The following is a 15,506-nucleotide window of genomic DNA, read 5'->3' as shown; positions in this document are numbered from 1 at the left end:
GAATGCCTTTGGCCTTCTATTGAAATACTGGCTTATTATTTGATTTTCGTTTCCTTGTCACTAGTTTTGGCAACCTAACCATGGACGTTATTTCACCAGTAACCTAGTCATCATCGGTTTCCCTGTAACCAGAAGAAAATGACGAAACTTCAAGGAATATATGCAATGTTTCAAATTTTATTTGAAAATGTTTAATCGAATGTACAAAATAGTGCTCTTGTTTCTTTCAGTATAATGAATATTTACAAGTATAATGACAAGCACCTTGGAAGCGCTAATCTGAAATCTCTCTAAGCCGGCACGGACTGGCGAGTGTCATGATGATTAGCCGGTTAGCCAGAAGACTTGAATATTTCATTCTGAAATATTTTAAACAGTGTACCCAACACTTTGCAAAGCAAAAAAGCAAGTTGCCCTGTAAATCTCAAGTGGAACTTCATGTTATGGACGTGTAGCTTACTTCCTCGAATAGCTTCCTCGAATCCACATCACTTGCTGATTTGGGTGACATACAGAGTAGTTATAAGTCCACACTGGACCACTGGTAAGGCCTAATTGGCCACACGACCATTCATAAGAGCAAGCTCTCTTAATCTATGATTTTAAAGAGTTAGTCTGTACATATCTTAATATTTACATGAAATGATCAAACAATGAGCAAATAATTAAACATTTTAGCACCATATTCATTATCCAGTCAAACAGTAGAACCCATTCGGCCAGCATCAGTGCTTGAATGTGAGTACAGTGACCAAGTATCAAGGCTCGCTACGATTGAGTATCAGTAATATCGTTAGCCTCATCGCATAATTGCCTAAGTCATATTTTGGCCAAAATGTGAAAATTTTATGTCTATGTCACTTTTCTGTGTTATTCAAGCATTGTTTACTTATTTGATGGTTTTAAAAATGTTGAGACATCTGTAATAAGTTTTTGTTAAAGTTCGAATTAAAATTTCCTAAGCGTTGTCTAAAAAAATGGTTCTTTAATTTTTCTCAAAACCTTCAAAATTAATATGAGTTAGGGAATTATGCTATGAGGCTAACGATATTATGCATTCAGTGTGACTACCAATCTGCTAGTCATCAGTTTATGTACCCTTATGATAATCCTGCCCCGGTTTGAAAAGCATTAAGAAACCGCTAACTATAAAGCATGGCCGTTGCTAGAGGGGACGAGAGGGACAAATGCCCCCCCCCCCAAAAAAATTAGAAGAGTCACCAAAAAACCACCGTGACCACAGCCTTCATGGCCTGCTCAGTCGATTGTACTCTTTTACTTAACTGTCGCCATTGCGTTGGCCAGAATTCGTACACTCTTTTGGCGGCTTTAATACCGCATCACCCACTAAAATCCATTTACATGTTTTATCTGTTCCTTGTGTATACACAGTATGAATGATGATAAAATAGTAGCACCAATCTGGAATATTATTACGCATCACACTTTATTCTCAGTTCACAGGTCATATTAGGAAAGAAGAAACGGTTCTCTCTGTGAAGAATTGCGCGGATAAAGAGTTTGAAATGTATTTCAGTTTTTTTCTGCGAATTCCTTCGAGGAGGCAATTTCCATCAAGAGCAATAAATATATCCTCCTTTATATTTTCTCTAGCCATTTCCTACGACTCCTGCATCAATGTTGTGTCAGAGACTCACAAGGACATGACAAAAAACTAAATTTCAAAACCGGTATGCCTTAATTGAATTGGACCGCGTGATCTATCTCCTCTCAAAGAAGCCCTCAATCAACTACTTGATAAATATCGTCATCTTCATCAAAAGCAGAATCCCTTTGGTCCATTGACTCCTTATTCGGATCCATAGGATCAAAATAGAGGGCGTTACCAAACGATTGCGTAATCTCATCATCTGTCATATGTTTTATTGGGCTAGTACCGGGCGATGTATTTCCTATACAGTCGTAGGTCACTGCATGTTCAGAGTGCGACCCCCGCTGCCATTGCCGCCTGAAGGTGAAAAATTGAAGAGATCATGGCCTGTACTACGAAAAAGAGTCAATGAGTCAAAGAGCTAAGGGAGTGAGGATTTCTCATTGGGGTTTTTAGCATTGCTTTTTCTCTTTTGACCACCTCATCGGTATGGTCACTACTAATCTGATGTCAGACTGATGTTTGCAGTATAATTCTCTTCTTACCTTCTTTTGAAGAATATGACACCAGCTATCACTAAAGCCAAGACGACTAAACCCACAGCCAGCAAGGCTATCACTAACCAATTGTCGGCTATCCAAGACTGGAATCAGAAGAAACGATACAGTTATTCCTGGACCAGTAAAAATATTGAAGAAGTTTGAATTGAAAATAGATATACATAAACAACACCATTTGATTGAAAGTGTTTCTCCTCGCTAATTTCCAAAATAACTGTTTTATCAGAATCTCGATCGCACACTAAGGAAATAGCCATGCACATTCCATTGTTGATACATGATGAACAAATATACGATCATGGCACAATCCACAAGGAACTTTACTTACATTTTCCACTGTAGTTTTCCTCGCTGATATAAACCCAGCATTGCACTCTTGCCCATCGTATCTTTTATAAAGAAAGTCAAACTTTAATGCCCTGTTGATGAGGCCCATGGAGAACTCCAGATCATCAAGAGACATGCCATGAGACGGGTAGTGGATGAGGATGAAGATTTCTGTCACGAGTACTCTGAAAATGAAGATCGATACCACTTTTGTAAAAGGTTTTGCGAAAGTTTGGGTTGGAAGAAGGTGGTGATGATAATGATGAAATTGATCTTCATGTACATATCAGTCCATTTTCCAGTTACTGGTCCATCAAAATATCATTTCCCAGTGTAAACATTTGAAATGTCCTGGGATGGAGTGCCCGGGTGCCAAAGGATTCGTACAGAAAATAAATCAATAGAAAGCTATGGGAGTAAATCCAGTCACTGAAGTATGGATTGGATCGGAAAATAGCCAGAGCTCTTACCCTTTGTCTCCTGTGCATGGCTGCATCCTGACTGTGACATCAACTAAATCTCCTGATATCCTGCCCGTCTCGGTCATCTTCTTCTTGGTCCACTCTTTGATGGCTGCTTCATCGGACTCTCCAAGGCGACCCTCAGCACTCACCGACATACCGAAAGACTCTGAAGTAGAAATAATTTGTGTCACAGGTGATATACACGTGGAGGTGCGGCTTTGTCACTTTTGAATACTGGAATACGGGGCCAATTTAATCACTGCGAAAATGAATTAAGGGCATCGTTATCAACCTACCTCGTGGTTCCATTCCAGAAGGTGGCAAAGCATCCGTATCAAATATCTGCAACTCACAGTCGTCCCCAGAGAAGCCTTCCATGCAAGTGCAATTATAATGGGTCCCATTGATGTCTTGACAGGTGCCATTATTGAGGCAAGGGCTCGAGTAGCAGGCGGGTAGCTGAGACTCGCAGTTAGTGCCACCGAATCCTTCGTCACAGACACAAACGAAGCCATCAACCATATCCTCACAGACACCACCATTTTCGCAAGGGGAGCTCGCACATTCGTCGATATCTATTTCGCATCTATCACCTGCAATAGAAATTAAATCGATCAGACTATGTTTAAGAATATTCTCATAACGTTCCATCACTATTATTACTATGGTCCTTTTAGAAACAGACACTATAGAATACATCAACGTATTCTTGTTTAGTGTCAAAGTTTTTGATAAAGTGTTATCACTCCAGCAAAGAGTTCGTACCAAATGACTTGAGACGTCCCAACCAAAATGACTGACCAGTTGACTGGTGATGAAGATATTTCGTCCTCTCCAACAAGCAGTGTTATAGAATATGATACAAACTCATTTGAATACTTTTTTTTCAAAGGAGTAATGTTGCAGAGATTGACCTATAACTTGTCATTTTAGTTCACAGTGCAAGAGAGAGCGAGAGACAATGCATTAATTACCAGTGTATCCAACTTCGCATTTACATGAGAATGAATTATGATCGTCAATACAAAGTCCACCATTTTGACAAGGAAAGCTTCCACACTCGTTGAAGGCGAGATTGCAGTCTTCACCAGTCCAACCTGCATGGCAGTCCTTGTGCCCTGTTGATGGATCACAGGTATAGTGCCCATCGTAGTCATCTCTCGCTGAACAGTAGACAGCACAGGCAGGTCCGTAGAAGTGAGGGTCACAGAACAACTTCAGCTCTACTGTCAACCTTGAAAACAAAATTCAGTGTAACTATTTCTAAGTTTCGAAATAAAAATTCATATAGATTTGCTTATCACTATCAAGTTTCTAATCAATGGTCAAAGTGGCCACTTTCTTTGAGGTAAAAAATGCACCAAAATCTGAATCAATTCGGTTGTGTAACGTTCTGTTCCTGTTTGTAGTAAACAGCGCCAGCTAGTAACTTAAATTACCAAGTACCCGCTGGGCCCGAGTGCAATTTCGCTCTGTGGCGACCGTAGCCGGAAACTTTCTCGTAGAATCGAGCCTTCCCTGTGAATAATTAACTTACTGTGTTCGTGACTGTACCAGCTCAAGCTCCTCCTCTGCTGTTGATGCTGAGGGCGATGGTGTGAGTGATACGGTCTTCTGGAGGTAGTCGACATCATCCCACAGACCAACTGCATCATAGTCCCACACCTTCACTTTGATCTTGACAGAACCCTGATAAAAACAATTCGGGAATCCTGAATATGAGATTTTTATGATACGTATACATGTACATGTATTCATCTGCCCAAGTTACAGTGTGTGTGACATCGTCCTAACATGTAAAAGCTAACGATCTCAAGTCAGCATCGTAACTGGTTTAAGGTCATTAATTTTGGTCCAGTACTTCTATCACTTTTTTTCAGACGCTGCGTAGGTTACTGCAAATTCATGTGACAACATTGAGACTCATGCTTACCGGCCACATATCAAAACGGAAAGTCATCGGGTTGCGAATGCCTCCCATCAACCGACCGAAGGTAATTGAGTCCTGGTTGGTTATTTTAGATGATTGCCTTTTTCCGTGAGGGCAGACATTGGCGTCACGTGACCTGAAGAGGTAAGAATCGGAATGACACTATGATGTATCTCTATCAAGGACATCTTTTTGACTGACAAATGCTGAGAGGTGTCCTAATTACAGACAGAGGTCAAATTCAATGGAAATGACCTATTTGGGACCAAACTTGGTGTCCTTAATAGAGGGGTATCTGACCACAGAAAAGAGTTTGATTTGGTCAATTACGTTCGGCAAGTGGCCATTGACATCTCCGTCTCAAATGTCCGGAACTGGCGGACGGAGTGCCTCTTGCTTCCTCCGCCATATCCTGGCACAGATCAACAAGTGGTTAGATGACCATGCCGATTTATCGGCGTTGTGCGTCTGTATTCATAAGGTAGTTTTCGCAAAGCCCTCGAAACCCCATCGTGAACGTCCATCCCATTGTTCGAGCTCCTGATCGAACGAACAATGACATAAGCATTCACGTTGGCGTTTCGGGGGATGCGAAAATTCCCTATTGGATTGATGCACACCGCCTATCAATCGGCATGTGGCAGACACGAATCGAGCAGTTGTGTTTGTACCACCCTTTGACAGACAAGTTTCACAACAGGCTAGTTAACGGGGTTGAAGGTTTTGGGAATGGACGATAACTCGGAATCCCTGGGAAGGGAAGGATATTGACATCACTACAAAAATAATTTGCATATTGACCTAGTGGGTAGTTCATTACTCTACATGATACCACACAAGATATCGCTGTCAAAGTGCAACCTACGCGTTGTTTTGTACTCGGGTATAACAAACAATCGTCAAAATATCCTGACCCAAATCATAACAATCATATATTTCGCATACCCCCATGATTTGAAAATATCGCAATTACTGTCAATTTTGACTCTTTGGAATTGGGTAATTTATATTACTCATTACATGTTGATGAGTCAAATAATACTGCGATTGCTGGAAGTTATGATTTTTTGCTATTCAAATGCACTATGTCTATGTATTAGTATGCTAGTATCTGGGTTTATAGGAAAAGTCTGAAGCGATATTTGAAATGGCAATAACATAACAATCCCAGTAGCAAACTTCCCGTCGAAACAAATGTGCAACAAAATTGAAATAGAGCATTGCCCCTGGAATGTTCGTTTCCTCGAATTTTCTCACCGACTGTTCTCCCACAGGCTGTGCATGCTCTGAGGCAATGTTGCATTGCATTTGTTACAACCAGCTCGGCCACCTACTTCCCTTCGCTGCCAGTGTCTGACAAGGGTCGCCACAAATACTGTAGGTGAGAAAATTCGAGGAAACGAACATTCCAGGGGCAATGCTCTATTTCAATTTTGTTGCACATTTGTTTCGACGGGAAGTTTGCTACTGGGATTGTTATGTTATTGTCATTTCAAATATCGCTTCAGACTTTTCCTATAAACCCAGATACTAGCATACTAATACATAGACATAGTACATTTGAATAGCAAAAAATCATAACTTCCAGCAATCGCAGTATTATTTGACTTGGTCCAGTGACCTGATATATCTCGATCATGCTTGGGGCTAAAGTTCCATAATAACAATAACATTATGCATCAAATAGTGACTAACTCCCAGAATGTAGCTAAAATTGCTACTAAGAATTGAATCAGTGGCCTGACCATGAACTGCAGAATAACGTATTTTACAGCGCCCCCTGCTGGGTCCTTGAAAGCCGGAAGCTGTATGCTTAAATGTTCTGCAGAGTGGAAGATTAGCCAATTAATTAAAAATGTATTAGCCAATTAATTATCAAATCAATATCAAAATCTTTTTCAAGTCCGGATGTTCAAGTGAAGTCATCAGAGTGACGGGTCACGGGTAGAGTGAACTTGTCCAACTTCCTCCACTGCAGAGTTCTTCCCCGGAGCATATAATCATAACACGATTGTCAGGGACCTCGGCCGCCTTAACATTGTTAAGATTGAGTAAAATACCGAATCAAACAGACATATACTTGGATACATGTAATGAAATAAAAAAAATTTAAAGATAATTAATGAAATAGAGATCAAGGACCTTGACTATGTTGACCTTCAACTTGACTCGCTTTTTTATCTTTATTGTTTCATTGCTGACTAAACAGTGATAAACTCCAAAGATTTAGTCAGTGTGACCTCATCAGTGAAATTGGAGCCAGGGATGAATTCTTCAAAACGCAAAGTTCACGTCAATTAGTTGACTTTTCGATCATCTCTATTGTACTATTATCAAAATGACTGACGATAATACACTGTATCACAAAGTACGTAAAGTTGATCAAACTCCAAGTAGGACTACTTATCTTCTCATTACAATTACATGTACTTGTAAATAGACTAACTGATCGTTGACATCCCTGCAGTCCGTGTGCCACATCCCCAAATCTGTTTAGGGTCAACCATCATCGAGACAAACAACGATATGACAAGATGTTTTTAACGCTGACAAAATCATTGCATTACTTCAATTTTCAATAAGATTCTACATGCAGTGGCAAAGGTACTGAGTGTCCCATTATAGACAATGTGGATGCCTCCGAAAAACAGTTGCTTGTTTCTGCCCGTCCATTCTTAACTTTTGTTTACTTTCATGGAGATTTCTCTTGGTAGGAAATGTGTGAGGGAGCAGTGCATGAAGTATAACATCTGATATATCAAGGGGTTCTCCATGTTCTTCTGACTGATATAACAACAAACCGTAATACATATTATTGGAAGTCAAAAACCGCAGCGATATACACGCAGCACTTACCAACTCGTTCCATGATCGAGACAGGTGGTGAATATATGATCGCATGGCGTCAAACAGAAACCCGCCCTTCCGTCGCAGCAATGGCCGTTGGACCCTAGACCTCCCGGGTTGGTGAAGTGCACGAACCGGATGCTGAAGGTTGCGGATCCGAACACCGTCTGTAAATAGAACAATGGTGAAATACAGACTATGAATACCATCAGATCCTTTAGTTTTGCAACATAAATGCACACGTAAAGGCGAAGAAGAAGAGGAAGGCACGGGTTTTTTGTACTGCTGGCTGAAGCCTTCCAAAGGTTTACCAACGATAACTTGAAATAACTCTTAGATATTTTAAGCAAAACATCAGGGATGAAAATCATCGTCGAGCACAATAAGTTGTGATGGAGAGCGGCCCACGGATAGACATAACCATGACATCATTTGTGTTTCACGGAAAGAGATTCTGTGGTGTTTAATTATGTTTCCATTCGTCCCAACTTGGTCTTTTGAGAACAAAATCACAACCAGAACCCAGGCATAAATTCACTTTATATATTTAAGTACTTACTTGAATGCTGATGAAGAATGAAGCCAGGAGTAAAACAATTCCTAACAAATCTGCCATGATGATCTTCGATGCTGTTCCAAGTTCAATGAAGTAGAAGTTTCCGTGAACTGCTGAAGCCAGTAAACTGGAATCTTGATCCAATGTTTCGTAACAGAAGTCTTAGCAATGCGAGTAAATGGATCTATCCCCTTTACCTCAGGTTATGACTATGATAACATATGTTTCCTGATTAGAAGATGCACTGCGTAAACGACGTAGAATAGGACGGAATGCTTTTGCTCCACAGTTGTAGTTTATGGCGTCACTGAGTGAGGGTCTCAGATTTGAAGATATAAATCAAGATCCTGAAAAGTGTGTCCTCCGCGCCCCACAACAACTGTCCTGCTGAGGTTCAAATCCAATTAGAAATCTCACGAACTCGGTGCATCTAAACTGATCTAAACTGAGCACTGCTTCTGATATCTGTGGATCCTGCTGGCCCACTTAAGGCAATGACGACTGCAGCACTTAGTAAATTGACCTCTTTCTGCGTAGGAGGTGGGCCTGCAAGGAAACGATATAAAAACAATGGATAATGCGAGGCATTTCCAAGTATTGATATATATAATTTTGATTAAATAACTGCATGCAAATGAAGTTCAATAGCCATTAATTTTCAAGTAGTTCGCCCTCACAATAATTTTATTTTCAATGTTGCTTGTCCGGGTATTAATTAGATAACAGTGCGCTCTAACTAGATATGCCAAAGCACAAATACAAAATATTCGTAATACATAGAAAGAGTGACCTATTGCAAAGGATTACGTCTACCAGGACGTCATTTCAATATATGTAAATATCGTTGGCCTGCATGATATGTAGATGCTCGAGGTATGGCAACAAGTTACATGTTGAAAACATAGCCTAAGCAGTGTCAAGCAAGGTCCTGGGCGTAGCACGACTCTTAAACACGTACCGCTAGTGGCCAGGCCACGAGTTAATGTATTCCCAGGTAGATATCCTGCTGAGCGGAGTGGGCAGTATTTAGGTCTTAGTGATAGGTATAAATAGGTTGCTACGTCACTCGTAACGAAATACAACGTGGTTTTGGTGCACTTCCTGGATAAAATTCATCTCTTCACACACATAGTATTTGTGTTTTATTTGTGGTTTATGACCAAGGGCAATGTGCAGAATCTGTTATGTGATAGTCTTCCACATGAGATATCCTGGTACAGTATTAGCCCACAGACTCTTGAGTTTTTGAGGGGTCATCTCAGGTTTTGGTGATGTGCATCCTATCTTGGTGATACCTGTATCTGGTGTCTTTCAGTCATTTTCTATGATACACCCCCTTCCTTGGAGGTGGTGGGGTGATAGATCATTTATAGTTCATTGCACTCTTGACCTGAGGAAGTCAAATGATAGCTTGCAAAGTGTGTTACTGGGGGAAAATGGGATTGGGATGGTTTTGCCAGATGCCAAAGGTCTTTGAAGTGCTACTATAACAGTTTTTGAGTACATCAGGGTGCAGGAAGGATTGGGAGAGTCCATCCCTTATTTTGAGATGGGGAGAAAGGTAATTCTTTGAAAACATAATGCAATAGTAGGCTGTGTATCAAAGCTGAATCTTACAATGGCTGAACAAGAAAACTTTCAAAGTCTGAGTTCAGCATCAGTTGCTGGAGGGTCGTCAAATGAACATCCGTCACCAATTCCTGTACCTGTAAGATCGAGAGAAAAGGAGCGTTTGGAGAACCCAAGGAAGAGATTCCCATCTGACAGTCCTTCGAAAGTCCGAAAGAGGAAGGAAAAAAGCCAGAAGACATCATTTATCGTTCGGGGATGCTTAGAATTCAAGGCGAATTCTGAAAACGAAAAAGTCAACCTATTTGATGACATAGACGGCATAAAAAGACATCTTGGTGGAGGAACTGCCTCAAAGATAACCAATTACCAGCTTTTGAAGGAACTTGTCGATTTTTATAAACTGCACAACACGTTTGAGGGGGACAACGAAGATGCATCATCATCATCAACTGATAAATGCCAAAGTGAACCTAGTGGCACTTCTTACCAATACTGCCAGAAGAATGAAACCAAATCACCAATATATTTAATGACAGTTCAATCTTTGGACAATTTGTTGGACAGAGTTTGCTTGCACCACAGGACATGTACATCAAAAATGGCAGTCCGGGAGGAAAAAACTGCAAGAGATGGCCATGTCGGTCTATTTCATGTCACTTGCCAAACAGGCAAACACAACATATATTGGACGACTTCACCCCATGTGGAAGGAGGCAAATTTACGGTGAATCTAAGGATGGCCCATAGTTACTTTGTCTCAGGAATCCTGCCGAATCAGTATGAACGTATCTGTGATGCAGCTGACATTGGAAAAATGGGAGACAAGACACTTACTAAATTCCAAGATTCGTATCTTCCTGTCACGGATGGAGTTGTGAAGGAGTCAAAATCAGATGCTTTGTTGGAAGAAATTGCTGCTTCTGTTGAAAGTACCGGCTTGGATGGTATTGACATTGCTACTGACGCTAGACATTGTTGGCGAAAAAATGCCCGCTTTACTGATGTTGTCTGCCTGGGCGAAAAGACGCATAAGGTCCTACAGAATGAGGTAATTTCCAAAGATGACGATCCAATCACTCAAAGGCACGAAATGGTGGGAACACGGAGGATCTATGAATATTTTGACAGAGAGAGTGTCCCAATCAGAGTGCATTCACATGATAACAATGCCTCGATCACTAAGTTTGTCCGTGTGGAACGCTCCCCAACCGTTACTTCTTTAGATACCTGGCATATGACAAAGGGTGTGGCCAAAGGAATGGCGAAACTGACAAAGGGGAGGAAATATTTAGAAGGAAGGTCTTGGTTTGTTGACTTGGCAGATAAGTCAGCATCTGTAAAAACTCATATATATTGGTGTATCAAACGCTGTGAGGGGGACACAGAAAGACTAAAAGCCAGCATAGATAATGTGATTGAGCACTATAAGAACAATCATGCCAATTGTCATCAGGAGTCCCCATGTCGGTCTGATCATGACTATGAACCCAGCAAGCGAGAAATATCTTCAGCCCCTGCAGAGGCAGCCCTCAAGAAGTATCTTCACAGTCTGTTGGTTTATAAATCACCGCATCTTTACATTGGATGCAGGGATACGCATTATGTCGAAAGTTTTAATAATTCTCTGCTCCAATATCACAACAAAAGAATCGTATTCGAAAGGGCCAACTACCAAATCCGAACCAACTTGTCAGTCCTGGACTGGAATGAGCACCAAGACAGCGAGGTGACGTCCACTGTGCTGGAAAAGGACTCTAGAAATCCAAGGCGAATGGTGGGACGAGAAATCAAAAAGAAAAAGAGATTTAATTTTTGGTCAGATATTTGGGAGCAATGGATACAAAGTTTCTATACATAGTAATCTGAGTCCTATATTAGGCCTACCTATCCCCCCTTGACTCAGGACAATTCTATTGCTCGGGTTAGGTAGATGAAATTGCTGACTCTGATTTTTCTCACACACTTAGACTAGAGCCAGTCTTTGAATGCTAACTTTTTTGCCATGTCTCAAAAATTGCTATACCAAATTTATGTCACAGAGGAAGAAAGGGAATTGATAAGAGGTATTTTCACTTTTCATGGGATGGACTTAGTGGAAGCAGAACCACAAATGGTGGATAAAGGGATACAATGTATCAGAACTGAATCAGTCCAGGATGCTGTTGAACCTGTGCCATCATCATCATCTACAGTTGATGGACCTAACAAGGAGGATAGCTCAGACGATCATGACAGCGATGCTGGGAACAATGTGGCTCCCTTGGACCCTGTAAATCAAGGTGGACACGATGAAGAAAGAGAGAATGGATTTATTCTGCCGGACCTTGCCAGTGAAGAGTGTACACTCTGTTACTGTCGTCCTTGTGTCACCACCAAACGTCCCAGATGGTTGGGTGCTGGTCAAGCAGCGAAGAAAAAAAACAATACTTTGAGAAAGGGTTTTTATAAGAGGTATTGGAAGATGCTCAAGGACAGGGCTGCATGGATGGATTATCGCTATCTTCAAAAAAAGCAGAGGAGTTTGCAAAATATGGGTGAAGATGAGACTGTTTGGAGCTGTACCAGTGACCGGGAAATTATCCCTGATTGTGTTATCACATTGGTTAGGGGACTGTATCCGAACCCTCCAGGAATTCCCTATGTTGGCCATCATTGGCATTAATTCTTCTATGGATTAAACAATCATTTATTGTGGATTTAGATTTAGATTTGACTTTTTTTGTGTTGAATTCAGTGAAGGAGTACACTAGTTTTATGTGATGCAAAGCAAGTGGATTAACATGATTGAAGTGGATATTTCATAACATTGAACATAAAGGTGAATAATATAAATAGGTGAATAATAACATGTTTTGGTGGAATATAAATCATGGAATACATCTGGACTACCCCCAATGAAAAGTAGGCCCCTTTCCACATTTTTTTGGGGATATTTTGCATGCTTTTTCAGGGGACTAATTTTCCTGCACAACAGTCACATGCTTTTGTTTACAATGTCCATATTTAGCCTTACCACATGCCAATCATACCTCAAACTGTCTATCACATAGTACATTTATGCATTATTAATGAAGCAAATTTTCAGTTACAAATCTTTCCCACCTAATTTCTCCGACAAATAGACCATCTCATAAACCCTAAGTGGGCATATGGCTTTCATGAAACTTCATGATAAATGTATCAACTTTTCATTGAAAACTGCCTTTTCAAACTCTTGTAATTTTGAATAAACTGGCCCAAATGGCAGGAGCTCTGAATTCAAAAATATCTTACTGGCAAAAGCCAGCCTCGTCCCAACCCACACCTTTTATATGGCAGCTACCTGTTTAAGAAAAACAAAGTTTTGTCCCCAAAGTCATGCGCCTTCTCAGCTGCATCGGGGAAATACTTATTTGCGTTTCACTGCATAGCTGTCCGTATTTTGACAGCACTCTCATCTCCCTAAAACGTATTCAACAGAATCATGTTTACTCATTCCTCACTGAGCCATCAATTTTCATATAATGTTTTTGTTTACCAATAAGGTCACACCTGACTCACTCCACTGAAGTTATTTCCACATTGGTAAGATGAGATGTAGGCCTTGATGTATGCCCAAATGGCTATGTCAGCATGGTCACTGTGGAGTATAGGAGGTACCTGTGCGTGCCGATATTGTCGTACATAGTGAGTCATGTCAGAAATTACCACATAGTCTACATCCATCCTATGATGAAAAGTACTTCTATCGGGCACAAGTGAATTCTTCCCCTCAATGACAGCTCCAAAATCTTCATATTGTTAAATGTAACATAACCTTTTCCAATATCAATTGTCTGAGAGCCAGGAGTGGGGCTGCAAGTAAATATGCCATGTACATTGTGACACCGATAAGGCTTAGTTTTCACTAAAGATTAATTAAAGAGTTGAACGTGTGATCAAGTTATTCTGTCGAGGCGGATATGAGAGATAACGCTTGTCATTTGTTATCTTAATTTTACTGAGGAAATCCTGGTTGTGACACTCCCAACACAAAGTCAAGCCGAAAGAGAAACATATGTCGCGTTTTTTCATGACACCATGACCGTGCTGACGGGTGTCACCTGTGCACATTTGGGTCGATGTATCCGAGATCCTGCTAACGATAACACTATTTTATAAGAAATGATAGGGCTGTTGAACTTTCAACAGGGGCTACTGTATTGTCATGCTAATCATTTACAAATTTAAAACATTTAACGAACGGCGTAGGCCTTTAATTTGTTGGTTAGCAATGACCATCGATATTGAAGCGGGTCTCAGGCAGGGACAAAGGCCATAGATACAAGTACTTTAAAGAAAAAAAGGAGAGTTCATTCCCGACCAAGCTCGACTCCATAATGCTCTGTTGTAGGCGTTGGCCTAGCTATCTAAGCATGCCATTTCCTTTATTTACCATGATATCACAATAAACATGTCCCAGTTGTAGATTTGTTTGTCAACAAAGGGCGGGATGTCGTTGTATGTCTCCGGAAAGTCCTGTTCATGAGAAGTGCGGGACTTAAACTGAGGTTTGGGACGTAATTAGGAGTACCAAAACAAAAACACTTTAGGCCTATAAAATCATTCTGTAAGGCTTCATTGGCCTTTAGTGTGTATACCTATGTACATGTAGGATTACATTTGGTTTTCACCGTGGGTCGACAGAAACTAACGGAAAGTAGATAATCTCAATACATGTAAATACTTTCTACAAGACTATCAATGGTATTGGACATTTCTAAACGTAGCAAGACAAAATTATACCAGGGAGGTTTAAAACAGATATCTCCCTGATTATACTTAAAAATAAATAAGATCTAAACAGGCGATCGGGCCCAGATTCACGAAATGATGGCCGGTCATGAACAAAGCTAACTAGCTAACGGTAAACATAATACATTGGCCTACTGATGCTATTCGAGCACACCTCAACATGTATACATTTATGACAAGCAATTAAACATCATTGCTAACTGCTAGGCTATGTTGGAGCTACTCACCAAACAGATACCTCCTTCGCGATGAGCAGCAGCAATGTTTCTCAAATTCTCCAGCTGTTGTGTTGCTTCAGGAATTCCTTCCTCTATCTCTGATCTTGGTTACTCTTATTAGCTCTGATGTAGTAAAATGTATAATTTGGCCGTACTCTTGATGTGTGTATGTTTAGATCTCGTGCCACAACAAACGGTAGTAAGCATGAGAGTTACGATTTAGCATTCTTGCCAACTTGGCTTTCATTCAATATCAGCAAATACGGCTAATCAACGTGGGCGGATTGGGGAGACACTGACGTCACAAACTGAAAAAATGTTACACTTCGGTGCAAAAATCAACACAATTTTAGGGCTATTTTTTTCTAACGATGAAAACTGGTAATTGAGTGAATATTCTGAATGAAATATGTGTTGAAAAGTGATTTTCAGGCTAGACAAATGTGCAAACGGCAACTAATGACGTCACTTGCTCATCGCCACCTGACATTCTCAGAATAATTCTCAGGTTATTTTTCCAGAGATTTCACCTGTGATTGGTTGTTGAGGACGCGCCATATGCTTTTCCGCTAGTCTCACGCATTTCTCAATTTTATTTTTAGGTGGAGAATGTTGCAAGTAAGACTAATCTTACTTGCGAAATGCGC

The 15,506-nt window shown here is 40.6% G+C and overlaps 1 protein-coding gene across 1 annotated transcript; it reads right to left on the bottom strand.

The window, feature by feature from the left end:
- Window positions 1-157: 157 nt before the first annotated feature.
- On the bottom strand, window positions 158-15,075 carry LOC135491248 (protein jagged-1-like). The gene is made up of 11 exons (XM_064776984.1): window positions 14,869-15,075; window positions 8,300-8,842; window positions 7,750-7,907; window positions 4,897-5,029; window positions 4,501-4,652; window positions 3,938-4,197; window positions 3,260-3,556; window positions 2,970-3,129; window positions 2,501-2,684; window positions 2,158-2,255; window positions 158-1,969 (listed from the first exon to the last, which is right to left on the bottom strand). The coding sequence occupies exons 2-11, from the start codon at window positions 8,354-8,356 to the stop codon at window positions 1,744-1,746; spliced, it is 1,725 nt and encodes a 574-aa protein (XP_064633054.1). The 5' UTR covers window positions 8,357-8,842; window positions 14,869-15,075; the 3' UTR covers window positions 158-1,743.
- Window positions 15,076-15,506: the final 431 nt, after the last annotated feature.

The sequence above is a fragment of the Lineus longissimus genome, chromosome 7 (assembly GCF_910592395.1).
Source record: "Lineus longissimus chromosome 7, tnLinLong1.2, whole genome shotgun sequence".
NCBI lineage: Eukaryota > Metazoa > Nemertea > Pilidiophora > Heteronemertea > Lineidae > Lineus > Lineus longissimus.
Note: the sequence above shows the minus strand (reverse complement) of the source record. Positions and strands in the feature narration are given on the sequence as shown.

What these genes read in the sequence shown, in the direction of transcription:
- LOC135491248 (XM_064776984.1), bottom strand. Translation starts at nt 8,356, where the DNA reads ATGGCAGATTTGTTAGGAATTGTTTTACTCCTGGCTTCATTCTTCATC. An exon ending in CTGGTACAGTCACGAACACA is followed by an intron (nt 4,198 to 4,500) that starts GTAAGTTAATTA and finishes TTTGTTTTCAAG; the next exon opens with GTTGACAGTAGAGCTGAAGT. An exon ending in GGAAAACTACAGTGGAAAAT is followed by an intron (nt 2,256 to 2,500) that starts GTAAGTAAAGTT and finishes TTCTGATTCCAG; the next exon opens with TCTTGGATAGCCGACAATTG.